Source organism: Equus caballus, chromosome 5 (assembly GCF_041296265.1).
Source record: "Equus caballus isolate H_3958 breed thoroughbred chromosome 5, TB-T2T, whole genome shotgun sequence".
NCBI classification, from domain to species: Eukaryota; Metazoa; Chordata; class Mammalia; order Perissodactyla; family Equidae; genus Equus; species Equus caballus.
Genome location: NC_091688.1, coordinates 44764212 through 44786244, shown reverse-complemented (window position 1 = coordinate 44786244; position 22033 = coordinate 44764212). Strand labels below are relative to the sequence as shown.

The window sequence follows — 22033 nt, the reverse complement described above, 5'->3', positions numbered from 1 at the left end:
CCCTCAGGACTTCAACTCCACTGCCTTTGACCTTGGATAAGTCACCTAACCTAACCTGTCTGTGCCGTAGTTTCCTCCACAGTGAAATGGAGATAATAACAGTACCTCCCTCACAGGATTGTGGTAAAGATTAAACGAATTAATATACATAAAGTTCTTATAATCGGTCCCACACGTGTAGCTGAGTAGTAATTATTCCATACAGAAAGACTTAGAGAAGAAGGCGGGAATGGAACACCGGTTGGCTACACCGAGTACGCGACTCCCGAGTTAGTTGTTTAGAGATGGAAGAGCACTGTGAGCTGGAGTCACTGCGCGCAACCTCGAGAAAGAAGGCGGCGGAGTGGGCAGGCACTACTCTCATTTGCCCATCACTTTACTTTTACATAAACCCTTTTAATCTTCACAAAAACAATCATGTCAGGTGGGTATTATAAGCTCCACTTTACCCATGGGAGTACCGGTTCAGGGAGGTTGAGCGACTTGCCCGATGGAACCTATGGTAAGTGGTGACCCCAAGATTCCCATCCAGAAGTTGATTCACACCTCAATACAGTCGCTAGTAGCCACGCAAATTCTCAGGGCACGCGCGAGTCATGGGTGCAGGGGTCTAGTGACCCTTGGGCAGGGTACAGAACCACCTTAATAACTACATCCAGGTTGTGAGCGGCTGCGCGCGGCAGCTGCGGAAGCTCTCCGGCAGGCGAGAGTGTGCGCAAGGCGGCACACAGAGCTTGCAAATGAACTCCGCACGTGCGTGCTGATTAGAGTACCGGTGCAACTTATTTTCCGAGCAACCGCTCCCCTTCCCCCGCCTCCAGGGGGCGGGGCAACAAAGCGCGGGAAAGTCTGCCTCGACTCCACCCCCACCCCGTGCTGGGGGCGGGGAAAAGGAGAGCTCTTAAATGGGAAATAGATGCGTGCGTAAGGGCGGGGGGCGGGTTTCACCCTCCTCGTGCTTAGGAAGCCTACCGGTGTGCCGCTTTAAGATCCCTTTGGGAATGGCCCAGGCCACGCCAGCACTCCTAACGTCACCTCTCCCCTACTTCCGGTCTGTAAGCCAGTCCCAAGCTTCAGGAGCCGGTTCCCTCTACATTCCAAATCCCGCCTCCACTCCAAGCGTACCCGCAGAGGGAGGAGCTGTGGGTGACGTCACCGCCAGGAGCTGGGACCCGCGGGGACCCCATCCATCCAAATTATATGAAGGTTTAGACTGTGGGAAAAACGCGAGGAAATGGTCACCAGATGACGTAATGTTTTGAGTGACGTCCCATTCTGTGACTTTTGCACCGTATGACTGATATTGGGGTTTAGCTTGAGCAAAAAGCGCAAACCGATCTACCCATCCCAGGTCCACTCAGAGTCGGTGAGCTGCTTCTGCAAGTGTTCACCAAATAGAAGCTGAGAGTTCTTTAAATTTGCATAAGTGCACTGCAGGCTTCAAGGATCACGGCCAATAGGGGGTGAGGGGGCGGAGACGCACCTGGGATAGTCACCGCCTCCAGTAGGAAAGCAGGGAACCAGATTGGCTTCTTTCTAAACGACAGTGGCGGAGGCCAGTCGTTTTAGAGAAGCCCCAATGGGGCAAGTGGGCCCTGGCGCAACCAATGGGGAGAGGCATCTTCCGAAGGACTAGGCTCCTTGCCCAATGAGGCTGGGAAGACTGTGCGGGGTTAGTTGCGAGCGGCAGTACTTAAGGCCAACCCAGTGCGGGGTTGGGAGGGGCGCAGTCCTGAACGACGGGGGTATTGGCCAATGGCGAGTGCGAAAGCGGGCAGCTCAGACCGGGAACGCGGAGGGAGCTGAGGGAGGGGGAGGCTGAACGGGAGAGAAGCAGGAAGTAGCGGCGGCGCGGGGAGGGCGGTGGCGGCGGCGGCAGCGGCTTGAGCAGGGGAGAGAGCGCGGGGTCTCAGCCCGCACCAGGAGCGGAACGAGTAAGCGTGCCGGGGGTAAATACCCGCCCTTGGCCCCGCCCCCTGGGGGGGCGGGTAAATACCCCTGCCCCTCCCCCACTTGGTCAACTACCCCCTTCTCCGCGCCGCCCCCCTGGGGTAGCTTCTAGGGAGGCCCCGACGCCGCCGCCGCCGCCGCCTCCATCCCTTGGGGCGGATGGCCGAAACTCCCCGCCTGTTGAAAGCACAGCCCCTAGCCGGGTAACGTGGAGGGAGGGTCGGAGTCCCCAAGTCCTGGCGCCCCCAGCCCAAGAGGCGTCCGAAGCGCGGCCGGGGACTGGAGGCTGCGGGATGTCGCGACCTAAAATGGTGTCCGTGTCCGGGGGTGGGGGCGGGGGAACTGGGCCAGGCCGGAGCGGAGTCTGCACCCCGACTGGACGCGGGTCAGCGTCCGGGCCCGGGCCGGACTCGGGCTCGCGCCCCGGGCCGCCGCGCGCCTTCTGCTCACTCCCCAGTCTCGAGAGAGCCCGGGAGTCCGCGCGAGGAGGAGGCTGCGCCGCGCGGGGAGGGCAGGGAGGAGGTGGGAGTTGGGACGGCCCCTGGCTGGACCGCTTCGAGTCACGCAGAGCCCGTCCCCTCCCCACTCCTCTTTCCACGCGCCTCCCCCGCTCCCGCGTAGTCCTGGGCCCGGAGGGGCTGCGCGGCAGCTCCCCGAAGGCCTGGCCTGGCCGAGGCCAGCCCTTCCCTTCGCATGCCGGTGGGAGAGAGAGAAGCGTCGCGCGCCTCAGTTTCCCCTCTGGCTGTTCCTGTGTACACCCCGCCCCCTCCCCACAGTCCCGGACGTGCTCCCCGCGCCGGCCCTCGGCAGATGGCAGGGACTTAATTCCGCCCGCTGCCCAGCTTGGCGGCAGCCTAATCGCCCCCGGCCGCCGGCCCCTCGCCCTTCTCTGCGCAGCAGGCCCCAGGCCAGGGAAAGGGCAGTGGGGCCTCCGCCCGACTTAGGCTAGTTCACCCTCTTCCTGTTCAGCCCCTTCCTTCGGCTTGGGGAAGAACAGAGGGAAAGGGAGGGCTGGAGCCCAAGAGACAGGGCGCAGCAGCCGCAGAAAGGCCTGGGCGGCGCGCGGGGGGGGTGGGGGGGGCCTGGCGGCGGGGGGAGCCTCTTCTGCCTTGAGCTCTGCTGCTTGGTTGACTGCCCGCTCCTGGCTATCGGATGACCTCTAAGTCACTTGGACGCCAAAGGGGGAGTTGCTTGGGGGAGGCGAGTTTGCAGATGTTTTCTCATAGTCCCCACTGATCTGTGCTCCGCCAGCCCACTTTTCTGAAGGCCTGAGTGGAAGGTAGCTCAGGCCTCTCCAGGTCTGGAGGGAGCCAGGCAGAGGAGGGCCCTAGTGATCCATTAGGCAGAGGCAAGGAGTGGAGGGCTTTGTTTAAACCCAGAGCCTGCAGAATTAAGTAGGGGGGGGGGGAGGATGAGGGGAGGACTCCCCTTTCTTCCTCTAGTTGGTACCCTCTCCCTCCACCCCCACCTTGGTCCCAGCAATGCCAGCTGCCACCTGCTGGGACTATCTCCAGTTACAGGCTAAAGGCTGGAAAGAGGTGAGAACTGGCCTTGGGAAATGGCTTGCATCCTGGGCAGGGAATGTGTAAGGACAGAGCCTTCTTCAGTTGCTTTTTCCTAGATAGAGAAGCACTTGTAGCGAGAAGCTGGTAGGGAACAGACCTGAGTCCCCTGCAAGCTCTAGGCTGGCCTTCTTGTTAGTTTAGTGCCACGTAAGTCTTGTGGGATTTTTTTTTTATACTAGGCCAGGTTGGGGTTGGGCGAGACTTCCTGGGCTCCTGTTGCCAAGGGAGAATTAAAAGGGTGAGGAGTGTGAGTTGGGGGATAAACTGGAATGAAGAGCTCAGAGCAGAAATGACAGGGGTGAGGGGCCTGGGTTTTCCTTATTGTGGCAGCTGTGCTGGATAAGCTGGTACCCTGGAGTTTTAGCCCTGAGAGAGCAAGATGGGGAGGGAGGGAGGGAAGGAGGAGGGGTTGGCTGGGGGAGGGCCCCTGGAGGCCTGAGGCACTCTGGGGAAGGGAGGTGAGGGAGCAGCAGGTGTTTGTGACAGGAGAGGCCTGGGCTGGGGCCCTTGTGCCCAGGCTGCCGTCATGGTTTTCCCCTCTGTCTCTTCCCTTTGTCTCTTTCTGTTCCTGTGTCTTATTCTTTCCATCTTGGTCTCTTGGGCAATTTCCCTGAGTCCACTTCTCCCTGTTAACTAAGCTAGATCTCCAGGTGCCCGTGATGACCCCAAGTGCCCCAGACTTGACTGTACATGACCCCTAACTCTTGTCTCTAGTTTTCCAGTGCTTACACCTTCCCAGTTCCTCCTTAACCTGACATGTCCTTGTTTGTCCTAACTGTAATAATAAGTCGTGTCTGGGTTCTGATTCTCACGTTTACAATTCAGATCATGCTTAGAATAACCCTATGATATATGGATTACCTACCCCTTCTTTGAAACAAGAGAAGTAAGGCAGTGGAGTAACTTGCTTATACAGCAGGCCGTTGATAAAGCTGGAATTAGAATCATTTCTTACATCTTGGCTTGAGTCACTGCCCCTTTGTACACATGGCTTTTCAGATCTCTGTGGACCCCTAGAAGATCCGTGAAGTATATGAATGGATCTCATGCTGCCATGAATGAGCCCTTAGACCTGACCATTGTGTACATCCTCCTCCTTTTAGTAGTATTGATTGATTCTGTGTTGGGCACAGGAGGGGCTGAGGTGGTTTCAACCAAGATGCTCACTCAACTCCCTCGGTCTCTATTACTCTTCTCTCTTATCTGTATTTCTGAGCAATCTCTCTTCGTCCTCTTTCTCTGGATCTTGATGTCTTCCCTGGAGAGTGCACAGTACCTCCCTTTCAATTTTACGGTTTGGCAAACCAAGCAACAGCTCTCTAGGTAATTTCTAGTATGGTAGAGGTGTACCCAAGTCAGAGTGCACGTGGGTTCTGAGAGGGGGTAGATCTGGAGATCCTGAGGCAGGAGGTCGAGAGGTCTCAGTTTCTCCCTCTTTTTCCTGTTTTCATCAGGTCTGGGACCTGCCACCATGGGGGACATGAAGACCCCTGATTTTGACGACCTTCTTGCTGCCTTTGACATCCCCGACATTGATGCGAATGAAGCCATCCACTCGGGGCCAGAAGAAAATGAGGGGCCAGGAGGTTCAGGGAAGCCAGAACCCAGTGTAGGGGGCGAATCTGGAGAAGCAGCAGTAGCCGCTGCTGGGGATGGCTCTGAGGTTCCAGCCCAGGCCTCTGACCATGGCCTGCCACCGCCAGATATCTCAGCAGTCAGCGTCATCGTCAAGAACACTGTGTGTCCTGAGCAGTCTGAGTCCCTGGCTGGGAGTTCAGGAGGGGAAGGGGCCCGGGCTGGGGGGGTGACTAAGGATGGGCCTCTGGGGCCTCGTCTGTTGCAAAATGGTTTTGGGGGCCCTGAGCCATCCCTTCCAGGAACACCCCACTCCCCAGCTCCTCCTAGTGGGGGTACCTGGAAAGAAAAAGCCATGGAAAGCAAAGCTCCACTGGACCTCTTTGCTCATTTTGGGCCTGAGCCAGGGGAACACCCCGATCCCCTGCCTCCCTCTGCGCCTTCCCCACCTCGGGAAGGGGCCATGACCCCACCTCCTTTCCCCTCTCCTTTTGAGCTGACCCGGGAGAATGGCCCAGCCCTGCTGCCGCCTGGTTCTCCCCCTCCACTGGGGTCTTTGAAGCCGGGCAGCTGCAGCCCTCTTAATGCCCAGGGCCTAGCCCGGCTAGGCTCGGGCTGTAGCCCTGAGGCCACAGGCATGCCTGCCAGCGCCTCACCTCCCCGGGTTGCGGAGATGCCCTTCTTCAAGCAGTCTCCAGCACACCAGAGCCCTCTTGCCTCCCCCAAAGTGCCCACCTGTCAGCCCCTAAAGGAAGAAGAAGAGGACGAGGGGCCAGTGGACAAGTCTTCCCCAGGAAGTCCCCAGAGTCCCTCTAGTGGAGCCGAGGCTGCAGACGAGGACAGCAATGACTCCCCTGCCTCCTCCAGCTCCTCCAGGCCCCTCAAGGTGCGGATCAAGACCATTAAAACGTCCTGCGGGAATATCACAAGGACTGTAACCCGGGTGCCCTCAGACCCTGATCCCCCTGCCCCCTTGGCTGAGGGGGCCTTCCTGGCCGAGGCCAGCCTCCTGAAGCTGTCTCCTGCAACCCCGACCCCTGAGGGTCCAAAGGTGGTGAGCGTCCAACTAGGTGATGGCACGAGGCTAAAGGGCACTGTGCTGCCTGTGGCCACCATCCAGAATGCGAGTACTGCCATGCTGATGGCGGCCAGCGTGGCCCGCAAAGCTGTGGTTCTGCCCGGGGGCACTGCCACCAGCCCTAAGACAATGGCAAAGAATGTGCTGGGCCTGGTGCCCCAAGCCCTCCCCAAGGCTGAGGGGCGGGCAGGGCTGGGGACAGGGGGGCAGAAGGTGAACGGTGCCTCAGTAGTGATGGTGCAGCCTTCCAAGCCAGCCACCGGGCCAGGTGCAGGGGGTGGCACCGTGATCTCCCGGACCCAGTCCAGCCTGGTGGAGGCCTTCAACAAGATCCTCAATAGCAAGAACCTGCTGCCTGCCTACCGGCCAAACCTGAGTCCCCCGGCTGAGGCTGGGCTGGCCCTGCCTCCAACAGGCTACCGCTGCCTCGAGTGTGGGGATGCCTTCTCTTTGGAGAAGAGCCTGGCACGGCACTATGACCGCCGGAGCATGCGCATCGAGGTCACCTGCAACCACTGCGCCCGCCGCCTGGTCTTCTTCAACAAGTGCAGCCTGCTGCTGCACGCCCGCGAGCACAAGGACAAGGGGCTCGTCATGCAGTGCTCGCACCTGGTCATGAGGCCTGTAGCCCTGGATCAGATGGTGGGGCAGCCGGACATCACGCCCCTGCTGGCTGTCTCACCTGCCCTCGGACCTCCAATCTTGCCTGCCTTGGGCAAGGGTGACGGGGCCATCACCTCCGCCATTACTACAGTTGCTGCTGAGGCCCCTGTGCTGCCGCTATCAACCGAGCCGCCTGCTGCCCCTGCCACCTCCGCTTACACGTGCTTTCGCTGCCTGGAGTGCAAGGAGCAGTGCCGGGACAAGGCTGGCATGGCTGCCCACTTCCAGCAGCTTGGGCCCCCTGCCCCTGGGGCCACTAGCAATGTGAGTTGCCTTTCACAGCCCTTCCCTGGGAAGGGGACAGCCAGAAGCAGTGGGCGTAAGATCTAGGAATATGTTGCGGGCTTGGTTAGGAGAAGTAATGGGGGACAGGCCACTCCTCACTGACTTACATTGTTTCAACCTCCTTGACAGGTGTGCCCTACCTGCCCCATGATGCTCCCCAATCGCTGCAGCTTCAGTGCCCACCAGCGCATGCATAAGAACCGACCTCCCCACGTCTGCCCTGAGTGTGGGGGCAACTTCCTGCAAGCCAATTTTCAGACCCATCTCCGGGAGGCTTGTCTGCATTTCTCTCGCCGTGTAGGATACAGGTGCCTCACCTCTCCTCCCCAGGGTATCTTGACACTTTCCCCCTGCACTTCATGGTCTCATGGCTCCCAGCACCAGCCTTTTAGATGGCCTCTCAGGGAGAGCCCCCTCTCTCCTGCTGAACCTTTCAGCCTTCGTGTGTTGGCAAATGCAGCGTGAGATGTACCTGCCTTTCCATCATTCCCCACGGAGAGCGGGGAGAGCAGGGCCACCTCTGGAGCTCCAGCTCTGCCTCAACAGGCCTCCATTGGGGAGTTGGGTCTCTGCAGCTCCCTTCTTTCTCTGCCTTGCTTGTGCTCCCTCACTGATGAACTTCTCGGGGTCCACCCAGTCCCTGAGAATGAGTGTCGGGTGGGAGAGTGGACGTGGAGATGCCCTGCACCTCATCACAGTGTCTTCCACTTCCTCCCCAAAGGTGCCCCAGCTGTGCAGTGGTGTTTGGGGGTGTGAACTCCATCAAGTCCCACATCCAGACGTCACACTGTGAGGTTTTCCACAAGTGCCCCATCTGCCCCATGGCCTTCAAGTCTGCGCCCAGCGCCCACGCCCACCTCTACACCCAGCATCCCAGCTTCCACGCGCAGCAGGCCAAGTGAGACATGGGGAAAGAGCATGAGGGCGGGCGGGCGGGGGTTTGGGCCTTGATGGGGCAGGGTGTCTGCACTGTCTTCTCCACCCACACAGGATGATCTACAAGTGCGCCATGTGTGACACGGTCTTCACTCACAAGCCCCTCCTCACCTCACACTTTGACCAGCACTTGCTGCCCCAGCGTGTCAGCGTCTTTAAGTGCCCATCTTGTCCTCTGCTTTTTGCCCAAAAAAGGACCATGCTAGAACATCTCAAGGTACAGGAGTCAAGGGATAGAGGTGGGGTGCTGAGCTTTGTCGACCTGGGGCCAGGGTCACATAACCCGAGGAAGTGGGGGCAGGGGAGAAATGAGGACTCTGGCAAAGCTAGGCCCTCCCCAACAACAGCCATCCCTTTTGTCTCCCTCTCACAGAACACCCATCAGTCTGGGCGCTTGGGGGAGGAGACTGCTGGGAAAGGGGCCGGGGGTGCCCTTTTGACCCCCAAGACTGAGCCCGAGGAGCTGGCTGTGTCTCGGGGAGGAGCAGCTCCCCCTACTGAAGAATCTTCTTCAACCTCAGAAGAGGAAGAACTACCCAGCTCCCCTGAGCCCCCTCGCCCAACCAAACGGCCTCGGCGGGAACTAGGGAGCAAAGGCATCAAGGGCGGGGGTGGGGGCCCTGGAGGCTGGACCTGTGGCCTTTGTCATTCCTGGTTCCCTGAGCGTGATGAGTATGTGGCTCACATGAAGAAGGAACATGGCAAGGTGAGTGGGCCCCCCCGGGGGGAGCAAGGGAGGCTGGGGGTGCAGCACTGGGATTGACCTGTGAGGTAGTGGGGTTGGGGTCCTGGAGCCTGGCTCTGAGATTGCCCACCTCCTGCTCTCCTAGTCAGTGAAAAAGTTTCCCTGTCGCCTGTGTGAGCGTTCCTTCTGCTCCGCCCCCAGCCTGAGGCGCCACGTCAGGGTCAATCACGAGGGTATCAAGCGAGTTTACCCATGCAGGTAACCCTTTTCCCCTCACCCCCTTCCTCTTTCTGCCCAGCAGGTGACCCCCTGCCCCTTCTCTGGTCCCCCAGAATACCATCCCACCCGCCTCTTGTCTGAGTGGACTGAAGGTTGAGGCCTCCAGCTGCTCTGGTCACCCCCCTCCTCTCGAGCCATGGGCCTTGGTCTTTGGGCTGTGCCCCTGGCGCCCATCCCGCCCACTCTCCCCCTCTAGGTATTGCACAGAGGGAAAACGCACCTTCAGCAGCCGCCTGATCCTGGAGAAACACGTCCAGGTTCGGCACGGCTTGCCGCTCGGGGCCCAGTCCCCTGGCCGGGGGAATGCCCTGGCTCGGGGCCCCGGTGCCAGAGCCCAGGTAGGCAGAGGCCCAGCCTACTGTGTTAGGGCCGTGGGAGTGGGAACCTGCAGGGTTATAGACCCTGGACTCAGGAAGCTAGGAGGGGATGCCAGGGACAGTGGGGGGTGATGGTGAGGCCCAGTTTCTTCACTCTCTTCTCCAGGGGCCAGGACGGAAACGCCGCCAGTCCTCTGACTCTTGCAGTGAGGAGCCTGACAGTACAACACCTCCAGCCAAGTCCCCCAGGGGCGGACCTGGGTCGGGAGTTCCCCTGCGCTACCGGAGCAGTGGCTCAGCGGAGCAGAGCCTCGTGGTGGGGCTGAGGGTGGATGGCGGTGCCCAGCAGTGCCTCGACTGTGGCTTGTGCTTTGCCTCCCCTGGCTCCCTGAGCCGGCATCGTTTCATCAGCCACAAGAAGAAACGGGGTGTGGGTAATGCCAGTACCCTACGCCAGGGGGATGGGGAGGAAGAGCCCCCGCCTCCCTCAAGGTCTGATCCAGAGGGTGGAGATTCACCCCTGCCTGCTTCTGGAGGCCCACTGACCTGTAAGGTCTGCGGCAAGAGCTGTGACAGCCCTCTCAACCTCAAGACCCATTTCCGCACACATGGCATGGCGTTCATCAGGGCTCGGCAGGGGGGCAGTGGAGACAACTAGGCCCCAGGCCTGGACTGACCTGACCCCTCCCTCTTCCCCGGAAGCCTGGGTCACTGCTGCTGCCTGGTCCCTGGACTGGGGAGTTTCATTGTAATTCACATTTTGTTCAACTCCTCTCCTCCTAACCCCTGAAGACGAAAAGCTTTTGAGGATTATAGTTATTTGCAGTCCCCCCTTTGGGTTTGCTCCTTGGGTCCTAGTAGAGTGGGCCCTCCATTCCTCCTTTCTGAGCCCAACACTAATTCTTCTCCTGCTGCAGACCCTCGTGTGGGACTGGGGGTGGGAGGATGGGACTTTCTTAGGCCTGCTAGACAGGCCCAGGAGGGCCCCTGCTGGGGCAGTGAGGGACACTCTCCTCAACCCCTGCAGGCACAGACTGTGAGCCTGGCCCTGCCCTTGCACCCCCCCACACCCCACCCTGGCACTCAAGCCCCCAACCCCTGCAGTGCCTTTCACTTGTCTTTTTTTTTCCCCAGGAATCCGTGGGGGGGGGTTGCTGGGGACGAGTCCTGTCAAGGGGGGCCCGAGGAGAGGAGGAGACAGGCTCTCAGGAATCCTTTATTCTTGTAGTAATAATAATACTAACAACAGTGGGGGAAACGGGAGGGAAAAAAACCAGACCATTAAAACTGCTCGTGGTTTAATCCCCATTCAGGCTCCTCTTTTTATGTGACTTGGACAATGTGGACTTGACAGGGATGGGGTGAGAGTCAAAACTGGGGAGGCCCGTCTCAGGGAAAAGATGGCACTGACAGAGACAGGCAGCGAGAAAGCAGGCTTCACCTGGTTCTGTGTGGTGTCTCTTGTGTCCTGGACACTGAGGCATCTGTTCACTCCTCACCCACCCCCCCCACAAAAATACAACTCAGAAATGACACAGATGGCTAACTAAGGACTTTATTTCAAACAAAAATTAAGAATAAAAAGTTGAGAGCTATTTCCCTGGGTGTGGGGAAGGGATCAGGGCAAGGAATTCCCTGTGGCTAGGCCAGTACCCTCATATCCTGGAGGGGCTGTGCTAATTCCCTTCCTCGCCCCTGTGATGGGGAACCTCAGCAAGTGTGGGACCCTATGCCAGAGCCCACCTACCAAGGGGAACTTGGGCTATGGGTCAGTCCCTGGGAAGGGACAGAGTCAGGCAGCAGCATGGCCAAAGGCCAACCACAGGATCAAGTCCTAAGTACCAAGAAACTACTCTTCCCCCCTTCCTGGGACCCAGAACAGATTAAGAGGATGGGCTGTGGAAAGACCCTCTCAGACCCTGGCGAGGAGAACAAAGGCCCCAGTGTCCCTCACGTTTATCACCTGTTCTCTGGAGGGCAGTGAGTCCTGGAGTCTGTCAGGTGGTAATACTGACACAACTGGGCAGGGAGTGCAGGGAAGCCCCAGCAAGTCTGGACCCCATGGCTGGCTCTCCCAACCCCCCAGCAAGCTCCACAGTTACCACATGATCCTTTGTATTTCTTGCCTTCCACTTCCCTTGGGTGGATGGTTGGGTGGGTGGGGTTTCCTGGTTTGGAGTTTCTCTGACAAGGACCCCCCACCACTCCAGGGCCTGAGAAGGAGGGTGTCATGTCACATGATGCCGTTGGTGAGGTACTGGAAGCCATCATAGAGTTTGGTGGTGATAGACCGCATGCTGCCGTCCACCATCTGCTCCACCAGCAGCTGGAGCTGCTCCTCAGTCATGCTCATGTGAAACCTCTCTTTGAGGTTGCGGATGGTGCTGGAGCCATGGAAGCAAGGAAGCTGAGAACCTGAGGGAGGCAGTGAGGGCAGAGGGTCACGGATGAAAAGGAGGGAGGGGCAATGGCGACAGCACAGCAAATACAGAATCAGGGGTATCTGAAGTGCCCCTTCCCTCCCACCTCAGAGAGATCCCTGACAGTGTGAATGCAATTCTGCCTGGGTGGAGAAGGGAGAATTGGGAGGCCCTGTCTTGAGCCCATCTTCATCCCAAACTCCTAAGTCCCTGTAGGTGAGGGCATGAGGGCAGAGAAGGGAAGAGGGCCACCACATCTCTCCCAGTAAGGGCTGAGGGACCAGAGTCTTAGGACCCAGAGGGAAGGCTGGGAAGACGTTCTAGGAGATGGGCGCTGAGCTGGTCACTTATCTGGTTGCAGGCCTCTGCCTATGCTACGTCTGACACTCACAGATGACCTGGGCCACCGTCATCACGGGGCCGGACGGGGATGCTCCTGAGCAACGGCGACAACCTGCGGGGTAGGGGCAGGGATGGGGAGGAGGAGGAGACTGGCAGCTCAGACTGGGTGTACACTGCAGCCTTGAGGAGGGGGATGGGGACAAGGGCCCAGAGGAGCTGGGAGAGGAAGGATCCTGGACAAAGACTGTAGATGGCAAGGCAGTGAGGAAACAGCACAGTGAGAATAGACAAGAGGAGAGACAGAGGAAATACTTAGCTCAGAGCAGGAGGGGTGAGTACCAAGACAGGGAAGGGGCCTGAGACAGGGCAATCAGAAGTCAGCCCAATGGGGAGGAAAGTAGTGGCTGGAAACACTGGAGTTGGTAAAGAGACAAATGATGGAAGGAGGAGACTGAAACTCAGAGTTGGACAAGAGATGGGGAGATGCGAAGGGACCAGGAGGCTGGAGATGGGACTGTTCTCTCCCTGAGTGCACCCAGGAGGTAGTTTTTGCTTCCTCTGACCCGTGCTACTCCGTGGACCTAGCTCTGTCAGGTGTCAGGAGGAATGTCCTGAAGGAGAAATGGGGTACTGGATCAGAGCTGGAAACCCTCTGGGAACTCCTGCCCCCAGTCTTGAAGTGGAATCAACTTTTTGGAAGTTCCATGCTCCAGGGCCCCAACATAAGTGGGAATCCTAAGGCACTATGGGCATCGCCCTAGTCCCAGACACCTGGGCTCTCCCCAGCCTCACCTTGCTGCATGATCTCCACGATCTGCACCACTTTATCCATGTGTTTCCGAGCAGCGATCAGCCCCTGCAGCATCAACATCTTGTAGTAGTTGAACATGTCACCATCCAGGCCGCCCATCACCTGGAAGAGGAGAAGAGTTGTGTGCGCAAGGGGGCTTAGCATCCCACAAGCCAGCCAGGACTCCTTCCTCCATGGAGGGCAAAGATGCCAAACTCCATTACTTCCCCACTCTCCTATCAGGCAGGAAGCCTCCCAGGACATCCAGCCTCACCCTGACTTCCTGCCATTTCTGTTCTGTTCATCCCTAATTTGGAAGGAACCCATCAGCTCCCCTCCCACGACAGAGAAAGAACACAGTGAGGCACCTCTCCCTCCTGACTCACGTCCACAAACTCTGTGGTCAGCTTAAAGGCTGACGTCTCAAAGCCCAGGTTTCGGGGTGAGCTGGACAGGATGAAGCCAAAGTCGATGTGGATGATGTGGCCTTCTGCATCCAAAAGGATGTTCCCATTGTGCCTGAGGAGGGGGCAGAGGAGAGGGAGGCAGTAGAAAATCTGACCGAGGTGGAAGCCTCAGGCTGCAACACACTGACCACCGGACACCAGGCAGGGCAGTCCTCTGCCACGTTTCCTACTGCCTATAACTCTGGGTCCAACCTCCTAGGGCCAAACGCTAGCAGTGGAAAGAGGAAATTAGAAAAGTAAACTGCTAACAAAGGCTCTGGGGTCTGAAATTGCTATTATTAGCAACTTAATAAGAGAGTTTTCCTCTCAATTTCCCAAAATCATACTTGTAGCCCTCAAAACATCCCAATCTAGTAGAGAACCCAGAAGCAAAGAAAGAAGACCTCTGCAGCTCAGCCAGCTGTCACGGAGGCTAAGCGCCTGGCTCAGTGGGAGGCTGCAAGTCAGAACATATTTACCTGTGTTTTATTTGTAATTCCTATCAGCCTACCGCAGATCAGAAGCCCCACCAGAAGGGAGCAGCAGGCTGAGCGGAGTTTAATGTAAAATAGTGTGGGGGCTTTGAGGGGTAAGTTTTAACTATCTCAGGAAGGAATTACTGCAGGCTGGTGGCAGGAAGAAGAGCTAAAGGGAGATAAATCCCAGGTCTTTGTGATTCCCACATGAAAGGCCAGTAGAAGGGGGAACAATTAACATGCTAAGCATGTAAGGCCTGGCCCATTCAGCATAACCGACCTCCTCAGCGTCAACAGAGGCTTTGTTAGGCTAAGAGCTCATGCTCTGAGGGCCACCTTCTCTGGGGTTGGTCTGACTGGCCAAAACGGGGGACAGAGAGAACTGAGTCCCACCTGAGTCCTTCCCACTCCAGGAGGGCATTACAAATATAGCAACAGAGGCTCGACCTTGTGAGACAGAAAGATTCTAGGAGATGTCCTAGTCCAACCTCTCCTTTTACAGGTGAGGAAACAGGCCCTAAGAGGAGAAGTGATGACTCACCCAAAGTTCCAAAGATAGTGAGGGGCAGTGTCCTTGTTTTCTTAACTGTTAGAATTAGTTCCAGCTGCAAAGCTGGTGGGGCCTCGCTCTGAAGCAGTTAAAGAGGCTTCAACCTGCTTCCAGGTTGGAGCCCATGCACTGTTGCCACTTCTTTCTAGGGGCTGATTCCACTGATGGTTTGACTACATCTATTCTTTTTTGAGTTATTATGAAGGGTTTTTCAGCTGCCTGCCCCTCCCCGCCACCCCTTTTAAAGGATGGACTCTAATCTTCCAAACACATCAGGTTCCTAAAGGAAAGCCCAGAGGCCTGCTTAGCACCTGCCTTTCTGCCACCCATCCACTCCACCCTGGGGCCCAGTTCTATGCTCTCTGGGCCCTGGGTTCAAAATCCTGACTCTTCAGGGACAGTCTAAAGCTTGTAACCAAATTTCTTATTAATAATTACATTTCCCTTCAGCCCTCAAATGCAGAGCCTCCCCTGGGTTCACTTGTAGGGCTGGCAGCGTGGAATGAGCACAGGTTCTGAAAGCTCCCTAACCCTTATTTCCCTCATGAAGAAGGGAAATAACGCCAAACTCCATTACGTGTCTGACAGGGTTTCCATCTCGTTTCAATATAAGAATGTCAGGCCATAGCAGGGACTTAACAGATACTAGATTTCTGATAAACTGCTCTGTTAGCTCGATCTTAATGTGTCGCCATGTCACTGGGAGCCCTGGAAGCAGAGGCCACTTCCTTCCCAGGGCAGCTGCCCTATGCCCAGTGAGAGGTGCAACTCACAGGAGACAGTGTGGAGACAGTCTTGGAACGCAGGGCCTCAGTGGTGTAATTATCTTTGTACGATATGTTGTTCACCTATATGTGAAGTTGGGCCTCATAAAGGTCATGTGATAGTAGAAGAAATGACAGCTCTGGACAAAACAACAGATACTTAAAAGTTCTGGAAAGCGTTGTTGGAATAAGAAGGACAGTTCAAGACTAGGAGTTTCAACTTTCTCTCTCCCATGTCTCTCTTCTCCATCTTCTCCTTTCTGCTCTAGTAACTACCACTACCCTCAGGCCAGGCCTCAGCACCTCTTGCTTTGTTGCTAAAGGTCCAATAACATCCAACCTCACCCACAGTGCCACAGGCTGCATTCACTAAACATAGACTGGATCATGTCATTCCTCTGCCTGCAAAATAAAACTCCTCAGCCTCATAATGAAGGCCCTTCTAACTGGGCCTCAACTTACCTGTCTGAGGTCACCGCCTATTATTCTCCTGCCATGTAGTGCAGCCCAAGTTGTAATCACATCGAGTTGTCTCCTCTGCCTGGAGCACCCTTCTCCCACAACTTTCTCTGTCCTTATTCTCCTTTGTCCTTTAAGACCCTGCTCCCTCAAAGGCTTGCTCCTCTCATAAATCCTTTACTTCTCTGCCCCTTTACCTAGTACTTGTCAGTCTGCCTCCTTGGCTTAATGACATGTGAACACATCTGTCTCTGCTTAAAGCATTCTGTCTGTTTTATCCTTACATCTCGGCAATGGAAGGTGGTGATTAAATGAGAACTACACATGAAGATACAGAGGGAACCCTGGAGAAAAGATCAAGATGAGGGGCAGGAATTTACCTACCTGTCCTTGACTTGCAGCAGGTAGCAGACCAAGCAGTAGCCAGCGCAACTTTGCACAAAATTGCGCTGGGCACTGAGGAATGCCTCAGTGGTGTAACTGCCATGCTCCTGTAGGAAGTAATCGAGCAAGGAGAGCTGTGACTGTTTCTTCACCTGGTGGATGGACACAGCGTTGACCACTGGTTCAATCATGCCACTGTCAGCCGAAATCACAAGAATCTTGTATGGCTTGATCCAGAGGGGTACTCGCTCCTGTTCCCAAATGGACTGTAAGGAGACACAGAGGCACTGGGACTATCATCTTTCTCTAGACTGCGGGCAGAGGCTAAAATCCCTCTGCCTTCAACTTTGGACAGTGTCCTCCTTGGTAGCCTTGGATTCTATGCCACCAAGTGAGTGAAACCCACTGATCCCACTGAGGGGCAGGAAGTTTTGAAAGGAATTCCAGGGCCTAAAAGAAAACCATACTCAGAGGTGTGTGGGAAAAGGCATCTTATAGACAGAAGTCCAAAAAAGGCAAGAACAGGAAATCACACTGTCACCTCGCAAGCAGGGAGAGTGGGAGCTATTAATCCAAGTTCAAAGAATAGGGAAAAAGACTGAAAAGGAAGCTTCTCTAGAAAATGAAAATATTTATAAAAAGAACTGGATTAAACAAGTGAAGCTGCTTGCAGGTGACCAACCTAGGGGCTCAGGGGACAGACGTCTCAGCACACTGCAACCCACTTGCCGCAGATCAGAAGGGAGTTTTGATCTAAAGGACAAACCCCAGCACCCCCAAGTTCAGTATCAGAACAGGTGCAGTTCACAGAAGGGCCACAAGAGGTCAATGTGGAGCTGTTCCTGTGCTGTACCTCCTGGAAAGGAGACCAGCTTTAGTTTAATCTACCTTCGATTGAGACCTGGGCAAGAAGCTGGTCCCCAGCAGAGCTCCCTGCAGAACAACCTGTGTGGTCACCTCAGGTGGGCTGGAGCTGGGCTGAGGTCCCCTTCTTTCTCCCTCCCTTCTCTTACCTGCAGTTGCTTCAACACCTGGAAGGCCAGCAGCTCCTGCCGAAGGTCATCCCCACACTTGACAATGACTGACAGGAGCCGCCAGTTGGGGAGATGGCCATAGGGGGAGCCCTCTCTGATCCGCCTGTGAAGAGAGAAGCAAAGCTGTCAAAGGGTGAGAACAGAAACACAGCTCCTACCAAAAATCCAAATCAAACTCTCCACAAGGCAAGACTCAGAAGGCCAGGGAGGCTGATGGACAACATGGGTGGTGGAGTAAGTACCTGCAGTTGCGTCTGAGCTTTGAGAGGGGTATACAGACCACCCCCACCCAACTCACCGCACTTTCTCCTGCCAGGGCTCTTTGAGAGCAACTGCAGAAGGGTCTTCTGGGTCTCGTTTGAAGGCTGTGGGGGTGTGAGCCAGCTGCTCCGAAAGGCGCCGTCTAGCAGGAAGAAACTCTATCATTTGCTTGGAGGAGTTACCCCAGAGCCTCACGTCCCTGTCTATGCCAGCATTTCCTGCACTGTTTCCTTGGTTCTGGGCACACAGAGATAGAAACCTGGGCTGAGAGACACTCATGGATGGAAACACACCACTGATACCTTTTTGCTAAGCTGGTGGTTTGTAAGCATGTTAAAATGAAGACTACCAGGCCTTCCCCATTCCTCTACCAAGATTCTGCTCCAGAACAGGTGTGACTCTAGTATCTGCATTTCCAACGAGATCTTCTCCCTCTCCCTTGATTCTGACACATGTGATCCTCAGACGCACTCTTGAGAAACTCTGCTAATTCCTTCCTGTGGTGCTTTCATCCCTTTGGCATCCTTTTAAAATTTAATTTCCTTCTGTAGTAGCCCAGTAATTTCTCAACCTGCACTTTCACTGCCTCAAGTTTGGTGACCTCAGGACAAGGAGAGAGAAAAGGGAAAGACCCCGGCTGACAGGAAGGGGACAAAGAGATAACGTGGTCTGGCCATACCGGATGTCCCCTGCTGCAATGAACACAGGCTCCTTGCTCTCCTGGCTGGTGATGCTGTCCACGGAGAACTGGGAGATGTTGTCACAGCTGTTGGTGTGCACTTCAGGGAGCTGGGGAGAGCAGGGGATTGCAGGTCAGAAGAGCTAAGTGCAGGTCTCGCTTCTTCCACCTTCTTAGATCACCTGTGTGCTTGGCATCTCCATGTTATGAACATCCATCCCTTCCAAACTCTGTTCCCAAAAGCCTCCCCTCCCTGGGGCCAGCCTAGTGGCGCAGCGGTTAAGTTCTGCTCTGCTTTGGCAGCCCAGGGTTGCAGGTTCGGATCCCGGGTGTGGACTTACACACCGCTTGTCAGGCGTCCCACATATTAAGTAGAGGAAGATGGGCACGGATGTTAGCTCAGGGCCAGTCTTCCTCAGCAAAATGAGGAGGATTGGCAGATGTTAGCTCACGGCTAATCTTCCTCAAAAAAACCCCAAAAAGCCTTATCTGCTTACACACCATCCTGACCACTTGGACTCCAAAATGCCGATGCACTCACATAGACCCTCTAGCAGTGTTTCTCAAAGTGTGAATTTTGCATCAGAATTACCTGGAATGCTGCTAAAATGCACATTCTCATACCTCACCATCAATCTGGATTAGAATTACTAGGAATGGGATCTGAAGTCTAAATTTTCAGCAAGTTCTCCAGAAGACTCCCAAAGCATTCAAGTTTGCCAACCACTGCCATAACCATCACAGAAAGCTGAGCTTTCAGCCTGATACTGAGACCACTCCCCAAGGCTAGGGATGGGGTCTCCCTTAGCGTCCAGGACAGACCCTGTCCAGACTAGGTACCTCTGACCATTTCTTCTATCTAAGTCATTCAATCTTATCTCCCCATCTCTGTCTCACTATAAAATATTTTACCAGACTCGAAGGCCCGTATCAAGTCCCTTCTTGTCTCCTTCTTTTGTACCAGAGCATTTCTTCTCAATTCCATTTGTCATTTATTGCACACTGCCTTGTTGTATATCTTATAAATAGATTTTTTTCTTTTTTTTTTGAGCGAACATGCCGCCAATACTCCTCTTTTGCTGAGGAAGACTGGCCCTGAGCTAACATCCATGCCCATCTTCCTCTACTTTATATGTGGGACGCCTACCACAGCACGGCCTGCCAAGGGGTGCCAAGTCCACACCTGGGATCCGAACCGGCAAACCCCGGGCCACCGAAGCAGAACGTGCGCACTTATCTGCTCCGCCACTGGGCCGGCCCCTAGATTTTTTCTTAAATGTCTGTGTCCACTCTCCCCAGTTGGACTCAGGGACAGAGATTCTGTCTTTTCATAAAGTGAAATCTGGCTGTGTCACAGCCCTACATAAAACGCTGCTCTAGTGCCCTAGACTCCAGAATAAAGTTCAAGTTTCTTTCCACAGCTTATAGGGTCCTTCCTACAGTCTGGCCCATGCTGGCCTCTCTAGCCTCCTTCATCACTTCTTATCTCACACCTACACACGACAGCCATACAAAATTTCTTTCAGTTCCTAAAATGCGCCAAGTTCCCTCATCTTCCAGTCTTTGCACATGCTATTCCCTCTGCCTGGAATACTCTATCCAGCTATTTCCAACCCATCTTCAGGCCTTGGTTGAGATATTACTGCCTCAGAGAAATCTTTTGGGGTGTGTCCAACCCCAAATCTAGAGCAAGTACTATGCCTAACCTCAGGTGCTCCCGTAAGACCCCATCTTCTCCAGCACAACCTGGACCACACCATACTACAACTACCTGTTACCTGGTCTTATTCTCTCTCTCATTAGGTCATAAACTCTTTGCAGGCAGGGGGCTAAGTGCTGTTTACAAGCACACAGCAGTCAGGGCTGGCACCAAGCAGACCGTCAATAAATATTTCTGGAATGAATGAATGAATCTATGACTTATATCCTCTGCTTTCCTGAAACAGCTTTATATGGCAGGTGTTCAACAAATATTTTTACTAAATTTCTTTCACTTCCCTGGGCTTATAAGTTCCTCTTTACAACCTAAATTCCTCCTACAGGAAGACAAGCTCTACCTGAATCTATTCCAGAGCAGAGCTGTTCAGAGCGTTTCCCTCTCATATCCATTTACTACCCACCCCACTCATTTGGGCACTTGCCTCAGCCTGCCTCAGGGTGTGTTGTCTTGTCTCAAACATACCGAAAGCTCCAGGAGAACAGGTGCTGTGCCCCAGTATTACCTCCTTGGAGCTCCCTCACCTCCACCTGCAGCTCGCCTATGTCGTCCACCGACCAGGCCTCATCATCGTTGTCATAGTTGGGCACAGTGCTGAAGCTGCCTGCCCGCTGCTCGTGGGTGATACCGCATTCAGGCAGGTTCTCTACAGACCGCGTGCTCCGAATTCGGTTCTCGGGGATCCGGGCGGGGACGTTGGTGGTGTCGAAGTTTTCACATTCAAGGACTTCCACATAGATCAGATAGGGAGCCTGGGGGAACAGTGAGAACAGTATCTGTAACTTCCACCTCTCTTCCCCAAATCTCATCTCTGTTAACATAGTTCTTCCTGCTGCCCACTCCTAGCTCCAACCCTCATCTATCAGTCCTCTGACACTATGAACATCATATTTAGGGCAGGAACTTATCCTATGAACACCTATATAAAGAATTTGGGTAAGAGAATGTATAAGGTTTCAAGATGTTTCACTGAGCTTCAAAATGTATAGATGATGCACTTGGGCAAAAGCATTCTAAACTATCAATTACAACCCATCAGAGGCCTAGAGGCCTCTGGGGGCTTATCCTAAAGACAGACAGAAAGACTGGGAAAAAGCTGGGCACTGTTCCAAGCAGGGTTCTAATCTTCCGTTCTTCTTTTGAAAGAAAAATCTGAACCATTAGTACTCATTCCAACCAGGAGACAAATTCAGCTAATTCTCTCCAGTGTGAATCAGGCAGCCTTCTCTCCTTCTCCCCACCCACTCTGATCAGAAGAGGTCTTAGAAACAAAAGATTTCTCTCCTCTCATTGCTGCTGTACCTGGAAAGCCTAAGCGTTAGAGGAGGGCTGGAGAAGAGCTACCAAAAGCACTGTAAGGACGGGTGGAGAGCAACTCTCTCCTGGGATATGGCAAGAGGCGAGCTGAAACAACCAGGCTCTTTGGTCCAGAAAAACAAAGCCCAAGATGGGGGACAAGAGGGCCCTAGAATCACAGCAGCACTGAGGTAAAGTCAAGGCTGACACACGCACATGAACTATGCAGGAGTCTAGGATGTTGGTGGGGCACCCTGGGCATATACGCAGACCCCGGACAACCGTGGGAGCGGAGTCAGGTGAAAAGCAGGGTTTGGGCCAGAGTCCACCCACCTTGTCCTTGGAGTTGAGGACAACAGCTTGGGTGTGGGGCACGCGGACCACGTGGTGGTCAAAGCCGGCAGTAGGCAGCCAGACTCGGGCAGGGAGCTTATGGTTGAGCAGGGAGAGCTCTGAGATCAGCCGCTGTGTTTTCTGCTCTTTGGTGGGGAGCGTCGCCAGCCGCTTGCCAATCGCCATCAGGGACTTGATGAATTCTCGCTCAGGAGCTAGTCTGACGGGCTACAGGGAGTTGGGGTGAAGTAAAAGATGGTGAAGAAATCATAGAAAAAAGTGGCCCACCCACTCAGTCACTCCTGGCCACAAAGGCCAGGGATCTCAGTGTCTGGAGAACTCCAGGGAAAGAGCTACCTTTTCGCCCTAGTAGGAGACCCCACCCCACTCCTGTCAACTTGAATTGGGAGCAGGTAGAAGAGCAAGCTCATTCCTTCTCCTCAGGCTGTTTCTTGGGGGTAAGGGGAGTGTGAATCCAAGTCACCGGGAAGCAACCCACTTATCTCGGACCAGAGCTCCTCAGGAACTGTCCCAAGGCTTCAAGATGGGCAGGTGGACAACATCCAGAGAGGTTAGCCAGGGCACCAGAGAGATGAGCTGTTTACACCTGAAGTGCTTCACTCATCTCATGTCCCTCTCTCTACCTGGATCCTCGGCTGGGTCTCTGCCCAGAGGCTCTGCCTGGATCCTCAGCTGGGTTTCTGCCCAGAGGCTCTGCCTGGATCCTCGGCTGGGTCTCTGCTAGGGAG

General features: G+C 55.0%; 2 protein-coding genes across 29 annotated transcripts in view; one reads left to right on the top strand and one right to left on the bottom strand.

Moving 5' to 3' along the window:
• Positions 1-1717: 1717 nt before the first annotated feature.
• On the top strand, positions 1718-10641 carry ZNF687 (zinc finger protein 687). Of its 7 annotated transcripts, XM_023641186.2 has the most exons (10): positions 3398-3488; positions 3576-3662; positions 4970-7095; positions 7246-7424; positions 7838-8014; positions 8107-8269; positions 8426-8758; positions 8883-8995; positions 9213-9354; positions 9500-10641. In XM_023641186.2, the coding sequence occupies exons 3-10, from the start codon at positions 4987-4989 to the stop codon at positions 9989-9991; spliced, it is 3708 nt and encodes a 1235-aa protein (XP_023496954.1). In that variant the 5' UTR covers positions 3398-3488; positions 3576-3662; positions 4970-4986; the 3' UTR covers positions 9992-10641. The 7 variants fall into 7 exon arrangements, with proteins under 7 accessions (XP_023496951.1, XP_023496955.1, XP_023496952.1 ...); XM_023641183.2 differs by lacking the exons at positions 3398-3488; positions 3576-3662 and adding an exon at positions 1718-1934; XM_023641184.2 differs by lacking the exons at positions 3398-3488; positions 3576-3662 and adding an exon at positions 1830-1949.
• Positions 10642-10872: 231 nt separating this feature from the next.
• PI4KB (phosphatidylinositol 4-kinase beta) overlaps positions 10873-22033 on the bottom strand; it is a 26578-nt gene continuing 15417 nt past the window's right edge. For 13 of the 22 annotated variants that reach the window (XM_070268275.1, XM_023641189.2, XM_023641193.2 and 10 more), the window contains 9 exons: positions 21285-21512; positions 20180-20407; positions 17939-18048; positions 17297-17401; positions 16978-17101; positions 15965-16230; positions 13272-13404; positions 12888-13008; positions 10873-11748 (listed from right to left, as the gene is read on the bottom strand). In XM_070268275.1, the coding sequence (XP_070124376.1) occupies positions 11567-11748; positions 12888-13008; positions 13272-13404; positions 15965-16230; positions 16978-17101; positions 17297-17401; positions 17939-18048; positions 20180-20407; positions 21285-21512 (1497 nt within the window). In that variant the 3' untranslated portion in view covers positions 10873-11566. The remainder of the gene's footprint in view (positions 11749-12887; positions 13009-13271; positions 13405-15964; positions 16231-16977; positions 17102-17296; positions 17402-17938; positions 18049-20179; positions 20408-21284; positions 21513-22033) is intronic. The other 9 variants (XM_070268272.1, XM_070268280.1, XM_070268282.1 and 6 more) reach the window with 1 other exon arrangement.